This window comes from Siniperca chuatsi, linkage group LG1, assembly GCF_020085105.1.
Source record: "Siniperca chuatsi isolate FFG_IHB_CAS linkage group LG1, ASM2008510v1, whole genome shotgun sequence".
Taxonomy (NCBI): domain Eukaryota; kingdom Metazoa; phylum Chordata; class Actinopteri; order Centrarchiformes; family Sinipercidae; genus Siniperca; species Siniperca chuatsi.
Window position 1 is genome coordinate 11,679,502 of NC_058042.1, and position 17,588 is coordinate 11,697,089.

At 38.0% G+C, this 17,588-nt stretch overlaps 1 protein-coding gene across 6 annotated transcripts in view; it reads left to right on the top strand.

Annotated features, from left to right (window-relative positions):
- The window catches only part of LOC122876885 (protocadherin-9), a 198,772-nt gene extending 186,518 nt beyond the window's left edge, over window positions 1–12,254 (top strand). For all 6 annotated transcript variants that reach the window (XM_044197774.1, XM_044197792.1, XM_044197801.1 and 3 more), the window contains one exon: window positions 10,174–12,254. In XM_044197774.1, coding sequence (XP_044053709.1) covers window positions 10,174–10,541 — 368 coding nt within the window. In that variant the 3' untranslated portion in view covers window positions 10,542–12,254. The remainder of the gene's footprint in view (window positions 1–10,173) is intronic.
- Window positions 12,255–17,588: the final 5,334 nt, after the last annotated feature.

Consider the following 17,588-nt stretch of genomic DNA (forward strand, 5'->3'; position numbering starts at 1 on the left):
AAAGTGGAAACATGTTTTGGATTACTTGGGTTTTTATAGCTGTTCCCCACTTAAAAAAGTGAAATACTCATCAGAATGTGTCCTTACTGTGATATGATAGCTACACATTTTAATCTCTAAATTAGACTCAAGACTGTAATACAGGTGAATTATAATAACCAAAAATTAATTGTGTCTCAAGTGAATGCTATTTACCAAATGATCTGATATATTTTGATCAAAAGACTAAAAACTGTAATAAAAACTGGTCATGGGCTGTCAGACCACATGCAGGTTTAATGTGCTGTAGGCTATTTTGGCAACTGACTGTGCTACTGTACAATTACCGCTTTAGAATGTTTCTCAAATCATAAATAATGATGCCAATCATGCTCAACACAAGACTTGACACAAAATATATGGTGATAAAGGCATATCCAAGAAAATTTTAATCTGTAACTGATGCTGGTGATGCTTCCACAAAGTACTCAATATGAATAAGAATGTTTTAGAAGTTCAGGAGATATACAGCATATAAATGTACAGTACATGTATATAGGTACAGTAAGTGGTATGTGCACTGCCCAGTAAAAATTTGTTAAAGGAATCAGTCAATAACTTCTACCAAGAGTCACACAAACATCAGTAGCACACATATTTTCTCACATACCATGCTGTAAACAGTGCCTTTAACAGGAAAAATGTGTGGGTCCAATAGAGAGTACGTTTGGTTGAATATTTGAATTACAAATTGATCTGAGAATAGTTTTAAGGGAGGTCTAAGCCAATAATACTTATCAGTGAAAATTATGTAAATGATGCCCATTTTTTGACAGGCTTTGTGTTTTTGTTTTTCTTACTGTTCCTCACCTTCACTTTGCTTTTCTTCTCTTCTATCTTGCTAGCTCCACTTCTCATTGACCACGCTTCACTTCCATTCTCAAGCTTTGTCTTCTTTTTCTATTTCGACTCCCTCTTGCCCTTCATATCCTCTCATGAGAAGTTGCTGCCTGGCCTCAAAGGGAGCACTAGAAATGATCCATCAGCCAGACTAGTATTGTCTCAAGGATGCATCCAGCATGTTGCTCTGTTCTGCTCTGCTCACTATCATATCTATCCAACACCAGATAGCCTTTACTGTAGATCACAGGACCTGTTTTCAAATTAGCTGCAAAGCTGTATAGAGCTGTAATTCTGTGCCTTGTTGGACACCAACCAACATACCACTCAAACATTTCCCCAAGCTATATACAGTATGTTTGCTCTCGGTGTGAGGCCGATCTTCATGAATACAGGCTATGTTTAAAATACTATCATTATATGCTTTGGTGTATACAGTGATGGATTGATGGTGTATGTACATATGTATGTTTTGAAGTGGAGAATGATATGAGTTAAAGAGAAAACCTACAGCAGATTTAAAGCGCAGAGAATTAATCTGCCAGATGTATCTTGTGGGTTTTTGAGCGGCAGCTGGAGATAGCAGTATTGCACTTTGAGCCTCCATGCTGGACCAAAACAAAGCCTCATTCATCCCCATATAACAACATCTGGGCATGCTTAACAGCATGGATAAATAAACAAGCCCTATGGACACTAAATCCCCCGCACTCAATCACTTTCACTCCCTCGCCACCCGTTCCCCCTTGCCATTCTGAAGGCTGTAGGTTGTTGGTGTGGGACTGGTACATCAGCACTGATAGTGTGCATCCAATTAATTAGCCAAACGTTATCTCATTAGTAATAGCCGGCAGACTAAAACAAGAATACTCCCTTATAGTTGCAAACAACCTCTGGCCAAAAATGAGGATGATTCTCTCCTCCTCTGTAACCCCTGTGATTTGTTGATGCTGAGTAGGAGGACTGAAAGAGAGACATGTGAATGCTGTTTGGTCAAAGTGTCCATCGTTAAAGTGCTATTGCTCATGGCTCACATTTATTCAACAGCTTCTGCAGAATTAAACAGATCAGCCCCCAGCACATCCTAATGACTCCATATCAGGAGGCAATCTAATGATTTCTTTGTCTTTAAGTTATCTGTCTTTGTGGACATCTGCAACATTTGCACAGTGCTGTAAGCAAAAGTCAGCACCATCTGACACAGTTCTGAATCCCTTGTATTCAACACCTGTGCCTCAATGTTATTTAAAGCACTCAGGGGCTCTGCACCAAACATCAGCCACTGGCTATTTGCTTGTGTGTGTGTGTGTGTGTGTGTGTGTGTGTGTGTGTGTGTGTGTGTGTGTGTGTGTGTGTGTGTGTGTGTGTGTGTGTGTGTGTGTGTGTGTGTGTGTGTGTGTGTGCGTATGTGTGTGTGCGTATGTGTGTGTGTATGCAGGGAGAAACTTGACTTCTTCAGCACAGTAACCATGAGCAACGAGCTATGCACAAAGTAGCACTAAACAGTGTGGAAGCTATTTCGTATGAATTAAGGGAACATGTTGTTACATATATTGCTATATCTATGTAGAAGAGCTGTGACTTTACAAAAATGAGCTGAGTATGCATGCTGATGCTGTTAGCGAGCTATGTTAATTATTTGACAGTGGACATCAATACAAATAGGGCTCTCTTTTTTTCTGTGAATTTTTATTTTAGCAGTAATAATTTTTGCTTCTTTTTGCCGTCAGTACTGATGGACTCATATAAAAAAAGCAGATTGAGAAATTGGGAGGAAATAGCTATTCAAGAGCAGTATTCCATAAATATTGCCTTCGCATGGATTTGCATATAAATGCAAAAGTTGTGCACTTTTCATAGGTTTATCAGACTGCTCTACCATGCCACACTTTCTTTACTTTGAATTATCTATCTATCTATCTATCTATCTATCTATCTATCTATCTATCTATCTATCTATCTATCTATCTATCTATCTATCTATCTATCTATCTATCTTAGATAGATGTATAAGAAAGGGATGTGTGACATAATGATGACAAAATGCATTAATACATTCTGTTAAGTAATTATTGGGATAGAAAACTGAAAACTGTTCGCAGCAATGCTTTGGTGCTTAATTCTTATGCTTTCTTAATTAATTCACATAAGCTAAGGTATATGAAGCAAGGACAGTGACTTTAAAATTTGGCATCGACAATAAAATTTAGCATCAAAAACAAAATATGAACTGAAAAAGGAAACATTGGCATTGAAACACTTGTATTGGAAAAAGTATTATTAGGACTGAAACAAGTATTGGTACATGTCAGAGGACTACTGCGGTCAAGCCAGCTGTATGCTATTTATGCAGTTATGGTGCCGGTGCTTGGAGTGGCCAAAAAGGACAAAGAAAGACTTGTATTTCAGCAATCATTTCTCACATTTTATACTGTATTTTCTCAAATAAAAGCCAGTAGTCAAATAATAATACTAATGACAGGAGGTGCAGTTGGTGTGGTCCCTAACAGAGGGAATTCTAAACTGTGAGCTAACTATGAGCTTGCTTAAAATAAAGGCCTAGTACCCTTTGCAGTTGAGGTAAATAAAGGCCCTGGGCACTATTTGACTATTTATGGTATACCAAATAAAAACAACAACAATTATGGTAAAAGTTAATTTTAACTCAGCCTGGTTCTATGCGAGAAAACAACGGCTGAGAGAAACAGACTTACTTGCTGTTTTAGAGTTCCAGGTGAACTCGGTTTGTGGTGACACCAGAGGCTTTGGAGCGGACAAGAGATCAGCTGGTTCAGGAAGAGTGACATTGTCTACTTAGTATGCAGATTATATGTAAATCCAGCTCTCCTTGCCCCCCTCCCCTCAGACCCCTCCTCTCCACACCAAAAGGGTGCCAAAAAAGTAAAACTGAAAACCACTGTCTCTGAAAAAAACTGACAATGTAAAAAGAAAACTCACTGAAAAAAGAGTGACATGAAGAAAAAAATCAGAAGATTGTCATTGAAAACACACCAGAATGCAAAAAAAATCAAAATAAAATGAAATAATTTTTAAAGCCTGTGTTTTATTTTTCAGTGGAATTTTTTCAGTGCCAATACTTGATTCAGTGCCAATGTTTCCTTTTTCAGTTCAGGTTTTGTTTTCAATGCCAGATTTTATTTTCAATGCCAAATTTCACTGTCATTGTCCTGGCTCCATAAAGGTACAGTAGAGCTACTGACTTGGCTCAAATTCACATGTATTTAACTTAAAATATTTTTTACAAATTAGTATTTACTAAAATAAGCAACATGCAAAAGTCATAAAAGAGTTCAATTTACATATTTCACCGGGCCAGACAGGATTTATTTCAAATTTACGAGTCTGTTTGTCGAGCAGCAGTACAATGGAGTACATACCCAGCAGCCTCTTATCTGCAGTTGTAGTGTCATGGTGTGCTGGTGCTTATCATCTGTCCACAGCTCTTCAAGGTTTCAGCAGGAGTAGCAGAATGTCACTTGACACCCTCTGGGCTTTTCCTTTTTTCACACAGTTTTCAGCAGTGACAGATTCTTGATTACGCTATTTGCATGTACAGCTATGTTTCTGTGCATGAAACAGCGAATGAATAGAGTATATAATCAAAATATGAAATTCAGTGTCACTGATAATATGCTCAATCACCAACCTATTCACAGTGGTGATACATGACATGAGATGTCATTCTGATTACAGAGTGGGAAGTCAGAATGTAATGAGACAAACAAGCTTATTCTTGGGCACAAGATAATCAGAAGAAGCTAGCTGCTAATATACCTTGATGGTCAATGTCTGTCACGTTAAGTCAGATTAAATCACAGCAGTTTATTAATAGTTAAGATTCTCATGTAGAGTTATGAAGGAACAAGATGAAAATAAGGATTTGTCTCTGTGTGTATGTATGTATTGATTACGTGGATATGAAAACACTGAACAATAGTAGGTCAGGCCACAAGAGAATTAAGTCAATGACAAACTGCAAAAAAGTAAACAAAGAAAACAGAATGGCTAATAAGGTGGGAGTTTAGGTAGGTTACAGACTGTGCTTAATAATTGGGGACTGAATCTGAAGTCTAATCCAGAGGGAGGAGGGCTGATGTGTGGTTCTACCTCTTACAGTGTCCTTTCAATTAAATGGACCAACATATTCTTGCACACTGTTAAGGGTAGGACTCCATCTACATATGCATCAATAGGAAGCCAGTAAAGAGAGTTTGAGGCACAAGTAAATGTGTTGTGTGGTGTTTTGGTTTTGTTTGAAATATTTGGTCTGCTGAGCTGGAGTTCTGAATAAGCAAGATATTTTTTGTGTGAAGTGTGAAGTTGGGCTCCTGGAGAGTGATATACCACAGTACTTTATGATGAGGGGAACAAAAGAACTGTCTCCTTGTTTCTTGTTGGTAAAATAGAGGTGATATCCTCATCCTGGAGATGTTGCTAAAGTGTAAATGTGTAATTGTATTCTAAATAGTGCCCCAATGGGAAATTTCAAGAAAAAGGTTTAGACCTGAATTTTGACAGTACAAGCACAATTTTTTCACACTTAATGTGGCGAAGATCCACATTACACCAATTTGTAATGCTATTTGGCCGTTTCCTCTAGAACACAAATATCCATCAATCCATTAGCTATACCCGCTACCATATCTGGCACCATGCCCCCCATGCCAATCTCAGCTGACATTGGGTGAGAGTCAGGGCACACCCTAGACAGGTCACCCATCCTGGACAGGTCACAGGTCAGGTCAGGTCAATCGTCTTGCTGTGAGGTGACAGTGCACTGCCAATCGGCAATGCTGGACACAAATGTGGATTTATTTATCTTATCTATGCTACTCCACAATCTTTCCAGGTGCCCCATGGCAACTGCAGTAGTACCCCCCGAGGTACAAGTATCCCTGTTTGGGAATCACTGGCCTATATTATATACATAATACTGCTGTATTTGTATATGTATTTTTTTAAACCTATCAGTGCTATGCCTCAAGTGGTCTTTCAATCAGGCTTTGTCTCTGCATTGTCTAAAACAGCAGGTATGCACAGATTAGAAGAGAAAATGGCTGATTCAAATTATCCTCTGCTGCCCACTTGGGCCACTGATTGTACCAATCTACATGCAAATGGTCATGTTTATTACACTGGGGGAATAGCAAAGCACAAAGTGCCCTTGATTAATGACTGGCTCTGCTTTTGCTACAAAAAAATGAAATACAGACATTACAGTCACCTAATTATGCTGTAATCAGTACATAAACTGCTGATGCCACATACAGATACACTGTGATTCACAAAACAGTCAAGGTTTTATTTGCTTTATTTATATTATTTTTCAAGCACCCCATGATTAAAAAGTTGCAAGAAATGACTTCACTATAATCATGACTTCATTATATTTATTAACCTAACAATACAAAAGAAGCAAAAAGTCACATAAATGGCAGGTCTGTAAATAGTTCCTCTGCTCAACACGGCACACCATGTACATGTGCGCAGTCATTTTCCTTTCTTCCATCTCTCTTTCTTAACAGCTCCCCAGATGTCTACTCACTTGTCTACAATCTCATTTGAGGAATTAATTCATCTTGCTGTCTCCCGGGTACCATGTATTATTGCTCTCTTTGGTTCTTCATGCAACTATGATAATGTGTGTCTTGGTTAGACTCCTCACATGCAAATTATGGGTGCCTGTTATTGTGAAGGACTCCACATTCATGCAGAAGAGCGACTGACCCTCTCCTCGGGCCCTGGCTTTCTTCACATCATATATCAGAATGTGCTTTCAAAGCCAGAACCCTGTGTTCAGGCAGCAGGTCTTAGTGGAATAGGAGGACATGTTCTTATTAAACTAGAATTACATCAATTCATATTGTCTTACACATGAATGACCCACAAAGACCCTGTCATAAAAACACTGCAAATGAGCCAATAGGTAAAATACCATTTTTTGTCTTCTTTTTCCCCCAATTCATAATTGTATTTGCATTTGGGTCAGATTACATGTAGAAAAACAGGAACACGAAATAGTTCCTTTCCTCATGAAAACACTCTTATCTTTGCTAATGCAAAGATGAGCTTTGCAAGGCTTATGATGAGATTATTGACACTAAGAACATGTATTTAGTTACTGACAAAACAAAATATATAAATATTAATTGCTAATTGCTATATTGAGTGTATATATATATATATATATATATATATATATATATATATATATATATATATAGATGAACTTTGTGGCCTGCCGATTTTTTATAGCCCTGCGACGAGTTGGCCACTGTCCAGGGTGTACCCTGCCTAAGGCCCAAAGTCACTGGGATAGGCTCCAGTCACCCGCGACCCCTAACGGGACTAAGCGGTAGAAAATGGATGGATGGATGGATGGATGAACTTTGTGGCCTGCCGATTTTTTATACAAGGGGAGGCCACAATAAAATAATCAATTGTACAATGTAATGCAATCCAATACAACAGCCCTGCAATTAATATCACCTTTTTAAGCTTATATTGTTTATCTTTTGTTGAGACTCCATCAGAGGAGTGTTAACTCAACTCTATTAAAAGCTTTTTAGGCCGGTTTATAGTTTGCAAATTACAAAATAGTCAACTAATCATGACATGTGTTTACAACAAGAAAAATCTAGAGCAATGCAAACCTTATACAATTCGAAGTTTGTTGCTTTATGATTGTTCAAAGACAGTCTGATCAAATAGTGTTATTAATTGACATTAAAGCTAATATTTTTTTTATGTTAATTGGGTTAATTGTTAATTGGATTTGTCAGATTAATGGTGCCACTTTCCCACTTTAACCACAACAGTAAGTAATATACTCTATTTGCATTCACGTCAATCACTGCATAGCAACAAAGCAAAGTTAATAGAATTTAACAGAGCTTAAGTAGCCATTTATATGATTCTTTTTGATTAATTTTGTTATCTCAATATTAATTTAAACATCAATTTGCAAAAGTATTTATAAATGTACACCTTATTAAATCTGTAACCACTCAACTAACCTACAGTAGACTCTATATAAACCAGCATAACATTTCTCCAATACTTTCTAATCCTGTAATAAGCTAATTCTTAAGAAAAAACACTTTCAAATTGTTAAGTGTTAAATTAACAAGAATAAAAACAGGTACAGGCAGGAGTTTGAAAAAAAGCCCTTTGAAATATTACAGAACCTACCCACCAGCCAGTTAGCTTTTTGTGAAGCAAAGGGACACATTTAGGACAAATAGTTATAATTTTCTCTTTTAGGACGAAAACAGATGAATTCATTACCATTTGAAGCTTGATGTACAAACACAGACTGAATTGGTTGCGTCTTTAGAAAAGAAAAATAAAACAAACACAAAGAGAAGAATTCTTCAAATAGCAGAACTGTTTTTCTAACAAATGATATTTAAACAAATACCACATGAAACATTGATTTGTTAGATTCTTTATGTCTGAATGGCGACGCATATTCTTCAAAGGAGTAGCCAGATGGTAGCAATGAGTTAGAGAGGAAAGTCCCGCTGGTGATTTGTTATGATGCAAATTTACCTTGAAAATGTGTCAAAATCATAGATTTATAAACGGTGTCTGAGAATCAATTGATAGTGACAGGGCTTTCATTGTGTTTTTTTACACTTATAGCAACTAAGGAAGAGAACGAGATAGCCTAATTACTGAGTGAATATTAGCCAACATCACTGCCATCTTTTATTAGGCTGTAGTGTTAGGCAGTCTATTTACAGTGTATTACATAGGCACTGTACATTTCTCTATGGATTCAAAAGACAGTGCTCAAAGAGAACTCATTCATCCTTTCATCCTCCTCAAGATATATAACCCCCTATGCTCTCCAGCTCCTGAAAGCACAGCTCATTAATTTTTCAGACTGCTGGTTGGTCCACTGAATCCAGCTCTCAACTCACATGACCTGTACCTCACATATGAGCACAGGAACCGAGCCGATACCAGTTCAGATGTTTTGCTTTGCTCTTTGTTGAAATTAAGTCGCTAAAGGGATTTGAAAAGTTGCAAAATCTAGAGACAACAATGAACTCATTGTCATGTTGATGGAAACAGTTTGAGATGATTTGAGCTTTGTGAGATGGCGCGATATTATCCTGCTGGAAGTAGCCATTAGACGATAAGTAGACTGTGGCCATAAAGAGATGCACATGATCAGCAACAATACTCAGTTAGGCTGTGGCATTCAAATGATACTCAATTGGTATTAAGGGGCCTAATGTGTGTCAAGAAAATATTCCCTACACCACCACCACCACCACCACCAGCCTGAACCTTTGACACACGGCAGGATGGATCGTGTTGTTAACACCAAATTCTAACCCTACCATCTGCATGTGGCAGCAGAAATCGAGATTCATCAGACTAGGTGACATGTTTCCAGTCGTCTGCTGTCCAGTTTTGGTGAGCCTGAGCCCACTGTAGTCTCCGTTTTAGTTCTGTTCTTAGCTGACAGGAATGGAGCCAGGTGTGGTGTGTTCTGCTGCTGTATCCCATCTGCTTCAAGGTTTGACATGTTGTGCTTTCAGAGATGCTCCTCTGCATAGCAGTGTTGTAATGTGTGGTTATTTGAGTTCCTGTCGCCTTCCTGTCAGCTTAAACCAGTCTGGCCATTCTCCTCTGACCTCTCTCATTAACAAGGCATTTTCCCCCACAGAACTGCCGCTCACTGGATGTTGTTTTTCTCACCATTCTTTGTAAACTGTACAGACTATTGTGCATGAAAATCCCAGGAGGTCATCAGTTTCTCAGATACTCAAACCACCTCGTCTGGCACCAACAATCATTCCATGGTCAAAGTCATGTACTGTAGATCACATTTCTTCGCCATTCTGATGTTTGCTCTGAACTGAAACCTCTTGACCATGTCTACATGATTTTATGCATTGAGTTACTGCCACATTGTTGGCTAATTAAATACAGTATTTGTGTAAAAAAGCCCATGTTCAGTTCCTTTCAAACAATTTGCATTAATGAGCAGGTGTACGGGTGAACCTAATAAAGTGGGAAACCACTACAGGTACATGGCATATATTTTTTAATAAAATTAAGTACTAAGAATTAAATCCATTTTGCATTACACTACAAATTCCTGAGGGCGACTTTATCAGTTTCGGTCCTATTCTGTATAATCATGTAGAATCATCATTACCTGTAAGAAACGGGTAATACTACAGGTAATGATGCTGTTATTATCGCTGATCTCAATATATTTTTACCTGTTTTTGTTTTTTTCTTCTTCTTCTTTAGATGGCCCCCTGGGACCTCGTGGCCTAGTGGAAGCTACAGAGATGTGCACACAGGAATGCCTAGTCCTGGGACATTCAGACAACTGCTGGATGCCCCCGACGCTGGGATCATACCAGCAGCCCAAGTCACCCGTGTCCAGCTTTGGGTCTCAGAGGGAGTGGGGTCCCAAGGACAAACTTCTCAATGGACATACTCTGACCAGAACCTGGAAAAATGAGAGTGGGCGGTCAGAGCATTTTGGTGACAGGAAGCAGTTTGGGAGCGGAGAGGGACACTTCAGCAGTGGCATAGCTGATATTCCACTGGTGAGTCTGAAGTCCTGCCAGCCAGCCTCCTGCCCAGACAGCCCGAAGGACCAGCAGCTATAAGACGGACTTTGCTTCTGTGCTGAGAGATGTCCTTACATCTGGACACAATAAACAGCTGAAGCAACTCACCTGAGCTCCTCTCCCATTTTGTTGTTTTCTTTCGTGTTTCATGTATTCCTACTTAAGTTGATGCTTCTGCAGTGTGATAGCCACATGTACTATGTAGGCCACAAAACTATAGTGCTTATGCTGTGTTCTCTAATTCTACAATTCAACTTTACTATGGCTCTAGAGGAAACAACTTTTTTATGAACCTCCATGGATTTCTTCAATGTAACATTTTATGTCCACTTCATGTGTGATTTGGACAAGAGGAGGAAGGACATGCAGAAAATGGAGAAAATGAAATCTAATTACAAGGAAAAAAAAACTACCATGGTTGACCAGTATATACAAATATTTGTGGTGTGGTTGTTATTGAGTTGTTCAGGACTATATTAATCGACACAATCAAAGAAAATGGAATTACATTTCAGAGTGTTGATCTAATAACACTGTTAGTGGACACTTGTTTATTCTGTCATTGTCTGTGTGTTTGTAAATAAGACTTATTAACCACTATCATGTACCCGTAATAACCACAGTGAATAGGACAGTTCTTGGCTGTTGTCATCATAATGGCTTGTCATCAGGATTTGGGATTTCAACTGGACAAAGATCTATAATGTGGCATAATGTACAACATGAAAACATTTACCTAATTCTTTAAAAACCCTATGGTTGATTTAAAAACTAATTTCCATCCCATAATATACTCAGTGTTGCCCATATTCCGTAATACTTTTCTTCAAGTACTGCAAAACCACAGGCAAACTTTTTTTTTTAAAACATTTTGTATGGAAGATGTCAGTGCTCGATACGTGCATTATAAAAATGAAAAGCTCTGAAAGCTCTCCTCTATAAACTGATTTTGAAAGAGTTCAGTAAAATTAAATAGCAATATATTTGTAAATGGCTAAATGTTTTATCTAACGTTGATCTTATTACTGTATAGATTTTATTCAAATTGTGATTTAACTGAGTACAATCTCTCAGTAGTACCTGCAATTTATTGACATACTGTATGTATATATATTATTTCCACACAGACTATTATTTTCCATACATAAGAAAACAGGTTAAGATAACACTTTAATCACTGTGCCTTCATGATGTTTCTTCAAACACTGAATTGTGCTTATTTAAATGACGAGAACATGTTGGCTACAGAGAGCATCGTGTCTGATAATCAAATGCCTTATGCATTGAATGTTTGCCAAATTTAGAGACATAATCACACAGATATTAAAGTACAAAATCAAGTCATTGGTTCAGAAGAAAAACACAAAGGCATGTGCAGATAATGGGTCAACCATGAAAGATCATCTGTCATTCTACTGTCTGAAAAGGTTTGTTTTATTCCACAGCATGGAAGGCAAATTACACAATGGAATAGCATGCTAAAAGATATAGCTTTTAAAAATGAACTTGATCATTTTTGTGTCATTTTATTTTGTTGGAATAGAGTTGATTTGTGCATTAAGGAGACATTCAGTTTGTAAAGCACTTTCATATTTATGTCACAATATAAAGAAGTTAAGTGGGATGGAGTGATTTGCTTATCGCAGTATGTTTGTCAGTTGTGAGGGTGTTTGACATCACAGATACTGAAACAGTTATTCCTTGTTACTACTCTACAGGTATACAGCTATTGCAATAAATGTTTTAATTATGTGTATGCTTAATTTGTGTACAGGATGATCACCTCAGGAGTTGTGTGTCTGTTTTGTGTAGGTGTTTGCCCACATTTTACAAAATAATTAGGTGCAAAAAAATATCGTAAAATAAGCCAGTAATTTATTTCTAGGTCACAGTACATTAATGAGGTACAATTGAACTTTTCCTACTTGTTGGAGTCATTTTCTTTCTTGTAAGACAGCTAGATCCTTTCCATCACCTGATAGTCATTGAATTAGACCCATATCCTTCACCATCACATGAGCATATTTTGCCTTGAGAATTAAGACTAGGCTAAATTATATGAAACAAAACAGATATGTTAAAAGCATCCTTTATAAGAATGTCCTCTTGAATATAGCATGAGCATAAGGCTCCCTAAAAGCACTACTCCCATGGCCACTGTGGTATCAAAACCCTCACCTACAATAACAATGCAAATCCTGAAGGAGGCTATTGTGGGAAGGTGAAATTTCTTAAAAGGGCTTGCCATGGAAAAGCAGAGAGTGGAGCCATGTGGAGAAAGCTCTCAAGCTACTGGGGAGTTTTCTTTCAGAACTTATTGTATGATCCTAAACTTTTATTAGGTGCTAAAATAATACGCTTTCAAATAGAAGACTGTTAATTTTGAAAATCTAGCAAATGTGATGCATTGCATCGTGGGATTGTTAGCAGAAAGTGCATGTCCAACTTTTTTTCATTCCATTGTGGGGATTTTTGAGGGCACTGTATAGTGGATAAATTTAACACTTGCAAATAGTGCACTATGTAGTATATGTACTAATAGGGTGTGCTTTTGGACACAGCCCAGCAACATTTGAAGTTAGAGAAAAAAAAACATCTCTAAGTATCATTTAAGTTTAGCACTCAAAAAATTCAGCTAATCTGCTTCATCAGGACAGTGTGTGTGGTTTGATCAGATTTGATTGACTGTGACCAAAACAACTCACCAATGTCATCATATTCTGATTAAAATGTCCCAGTGGAGCCCCCCCAATTCAAGTGAGTCTACTCAGTGAGAAGAAAAAACCCCAAAGATCTGTCAGACATAACTCTGTCAGACAATAGTGCGTTAATGTAGGGTCACAATTACTCATAGTAAGGAGCTGATTGAGAAAATAACTTATCTGGGTCTTTAAATTAATGTATTATATCCTGGTACACCAAATGTCTGGTACTGCAAGGCCATCCCCACTGGCACCAATACATATGTACTTTACATAGCAATGTCAGTCATCATGATGAATTAACAATCATCACATGGTTTCATCTGCCAAGTGTTCAACATCATTCTTCCACAGATGTTTGGATAACACTGCAGTGTTGTGCTCATCAACTCACAGGCAATCAGCAATACATTTGCATGCTACCACTGGCCAGTAATGAAGGGCCACGCACCCAGCATAACTGGCATAGTAATTATATTTTCTTTATTCTTTTAGGTTTCTATTTCTCACTGTAACCTCATTTGATATATTTATCAGTTGTCGCCCAATGGACCTGCTTAAATTCTTATTTGCCATGCTAGCTATCGACTTGGGCAAGAATAGTTTCTGAGAAGCTTCAAAGCTAATTGCCTTGGAAGTGTGAGGGGAAGTAAATTAGTGTCACGCCACAACCAAGAAAAAAGGTTCCCAATCGCATTTCCTTTTTATATGGCTTTGAGAATATTTTTCTCAGGGAAGCCTCCATGCACAAAGTGGAACAGAATGAATGTTCAGTTGGGAATCAGTCACAGCGAAGGCATGCACTTCAGACAGAAGAGACAACTCTCCACAAAGATACAGTAGACAGAAACAGCACCATCTACATAGTTTGAAGGCCATATTTGAAGATAATGAGAGCACAAATGAATGTTAGTCTGCTCCAAGACTTCAGTTAGTTTCATTTCATTGAATGAATGCGGGAGAATTCAGTCTGGATCTCAACCAGTCTAACAGACCCTGTAGCCTTGTGAGCCTAAATATCTTCAGCCAGGAGAGATTTCCTGTTTGGCTCACTAGAAGAGGAGCTCTGTGGGAGGCCAAGATCTAAAACAGGTTACAATAGAGTTTTAAAAAGACCAAGTTTCTCTGTAGATCGCAGTTAAAAGAGGGTAAGAGTTGTGCAGCCTAAAGCTATGTAACCCAAGCTGTTTTCCTTGACCAGATAGTTCTCCCCTTGACTTACATAGAATATATCTGCACTGCTATACAGTATGGCAAATCTGGCATCAGAATTCACAGGAGGTTTCGAAAAGATCCAAGGCAATTTTTCAGAGATTCAAATAATTTGTATAGTTTCATAACACTCTCATTTTAGATGTAGCATTTTACAGTCATGTACACCACTCTGTCTTGGAGTTCATTTTACAAAAGTGTATCCCATATCTAAACCCATGTAGATAAAAACATATAGGCTGGAAAAAAGATCAAGGGACCAATGATTTTGAGTTGCAGATATCTTCAAAAAAAGAAAGTCAGTCAGTCTTAGCCAGAAAATAGTCTATTTCTGTAAAATAAGCATGATAGTCTTCCAACACTGTATGCCTATTCTGTATAAACCAAATGAGCATTTTCAGCTGCCTCACAAAGTCAGAAAAGAACAGGAATGGTTTGTTCTGGCCTTTAACAACAGATGAATGTGCAGTGCCATGGAAATCAGTTTAAAAATGGAAAATGAGAGTTGCAGTAATGTTCTTTAGATATGGGTATATTGTCTTGTACAGAGCTGACAGCACAACCTTTACAGATGTCGGAGTGCACACAAAGTAAGCCCCCCAGACACTGTCAGAGATGAGGCTACGGCCTATGCATCTTCGTCCAAAACTCTAAACTTAATGGTCTCCATTTAAATAAACAGCAGAACAATATATTAGGCCTAATATTATACGCCCTGAGGAAGAGGAGGCTGACCAAATGAAACATGAAGGTCAGTGGGGAAGATGATGAGAGAACATGAACTGTCATGCAATACCCACAGCAATAACTATGACAGATTAAGAGTCTGTCAGGAGAAATTGTACCTTGGCCAGCTCCTCTTACTATGACCTTATACTACGAATCTGAATCATTTGAGTTATTACATTCCCGGAGGTCACTTTGAAATACTGTAGGTCAAAACAGTGGAGTGAATACTGAAGGCTTCTTAAGAAAAAGCTTCAAGAACCACTGTTTGTATCAGAAAATAATGTAAATTATTTTCTATGTACAATCCCCACACCGGCGTCATGCCAGCGCTCACGCCACTGTCCTATTTCCAGCGTCACTGCCCTTGAAAAAAAACGCTTTTTTTCAAAACCTGTTTTGTACTTCAACACAATGTTGGCCAAACTACAGACGTTATTTACTCGTTTGCTGCTTGCTTTTCACTGTAGTTTTAACTATTTCACTTGTGCCTGTATCTACAAGGCAAAAATTAAAAAAATATTTAAACTCCACTTGCTCCCTGCTTGTACATCCCAGCTCCTGTGGGAGCTCGACTTCCTCTCCTCACCTCTTGCTGTCACTGTCTCTACTGTGTGTAGATAAATGGATAAGCAGAGACAGTTGCTGAGGTCGAGAAATATCCCGAGCTTTGTGTGGTCTTCCCGTTGATGCGCTGCAGTGCAACGTGGCACTTGATGCACGTCATATGACGCGCCACGGTGCTGCAGCAACAGTGTGTTTTTCGCTTAGGAGTCTGCTACAGCATGGCTGTATAATAAGACCTGGATACGGCTAAATGCTAACATGCTGATGTAAATCAGTTGCAAGGTTTACCACGTTCACCAACTTAGATTAACGTGTTAGCATGCTAACATTTGTTACTTGGCACTTAACACAAAGTGCAGCTGAAGCTAATGGAAATGTCATTAGTAGACAAAACTGACCTGATGATGGAAAGTGATGAAAAGTACAATTCATCTTGAGGGGGACATGGACGTCAGTACAAAATTTCATGGCACTCATCTAATAGTTGATGAGATATTACAGTCTGGACCAAAGTGGTGAAGTGATCAACCGACATTGCCAAGCCACTAGCATGGCTAAAATAATTTGAATACATTGTGTTCGGAAATTCTGCAAAATCACCTGTGAGATAACAAATTTACCTAATTTTGTTTTAAGTTCAAGACCATTCAGTACACTTTGATTAAAAAGATCAATATCTGCCTTAGGTGGGCTGTAAATACTTCCAACAATTACACTTCTTCTTCTCCCAAATGAGGGGCATGATGTCATTATACAGACTCTGCCACACTGTGCTCAAAAGTCACAAATTCTAACTATTGAGGATCGGAGGATTCACCTACTCCAGTTCTCGCTCCCCTTATCTAGTAAATTGCTTTGTAATCAAGCAGTTCATATTGCCCTGATTGCTAGTTACAAGGCTTTTTGTTTGTTTTATGTTTTTTCATTTATATAAGTGAAATATATAAATGGTATGTGGTATAACTAAGATGGTGACCATAGTAAACATTACCAGCTTAACATCAGTATGTTAAAATTGTCACTGTGCGCATGTTGACATTAACATTCAGTTCAAAGCATCGCTGTGCCTAAGTACAATGTCCCAGAGCTGCTAGCATGGCTGTAGTCTTGCTAAACTCTCTTAACTGTACATGAAATGAATAAAATGTAAAAAAAAAAAACAACAACAAAAAAAACGACAACAACAACATTGATTTAGTTTTAATTGCAAAACACAAAATGCACCCAAAAGGGGTGCCACAAGGTTCTACTGCCACAAGATTAGCCAGTACTCAAGGATATAGCGTGCATGTCAGATTTCCAACAAGTCCTCCAAATTAAACATGTTTGTAATTGCTCACGAGAATGATACAAACTGTATAAGTGTTTTCTGATCTGATGCCCCTATGGTTAGGACAACATAATTTGTCTGCCTTCCAAAACCATCACTGCTACAAAAACAAACATATTTTCTGATCTGACACTGCTATGATAAAGGGTTAGTTAGATTTAGGCACAAAAATTGAGTTCAACGGCTGAGAAAGAATGTTAAAAGTAACATTGTTAACACTGTGCTACATTACAGAGAAATACAAAACCATAATAATGAGCCTTTAAAATAAAAATTTTACAAGGGTCACGAAAAAGCGGTAATGATTCTGAATTTGTATATATATATGCTGGCGGGTAAAATGTTTTTTATGACCAATAGATTAATTTTCTCTAAAACGTTATAAAACTCTTTATTTTATCTTTTTTATCTTTATTTGAGAGTTAAAGAGTTCTTGTCCCACTAATCCACCTCTCTTCGACAACACTGTCCCCACCTGCCTGGCCTTGTGGACGCAAACAGATGAGAAGACTGGGCTTAAATCCGTCATCTCTCTCTCTCCTCTCCTAT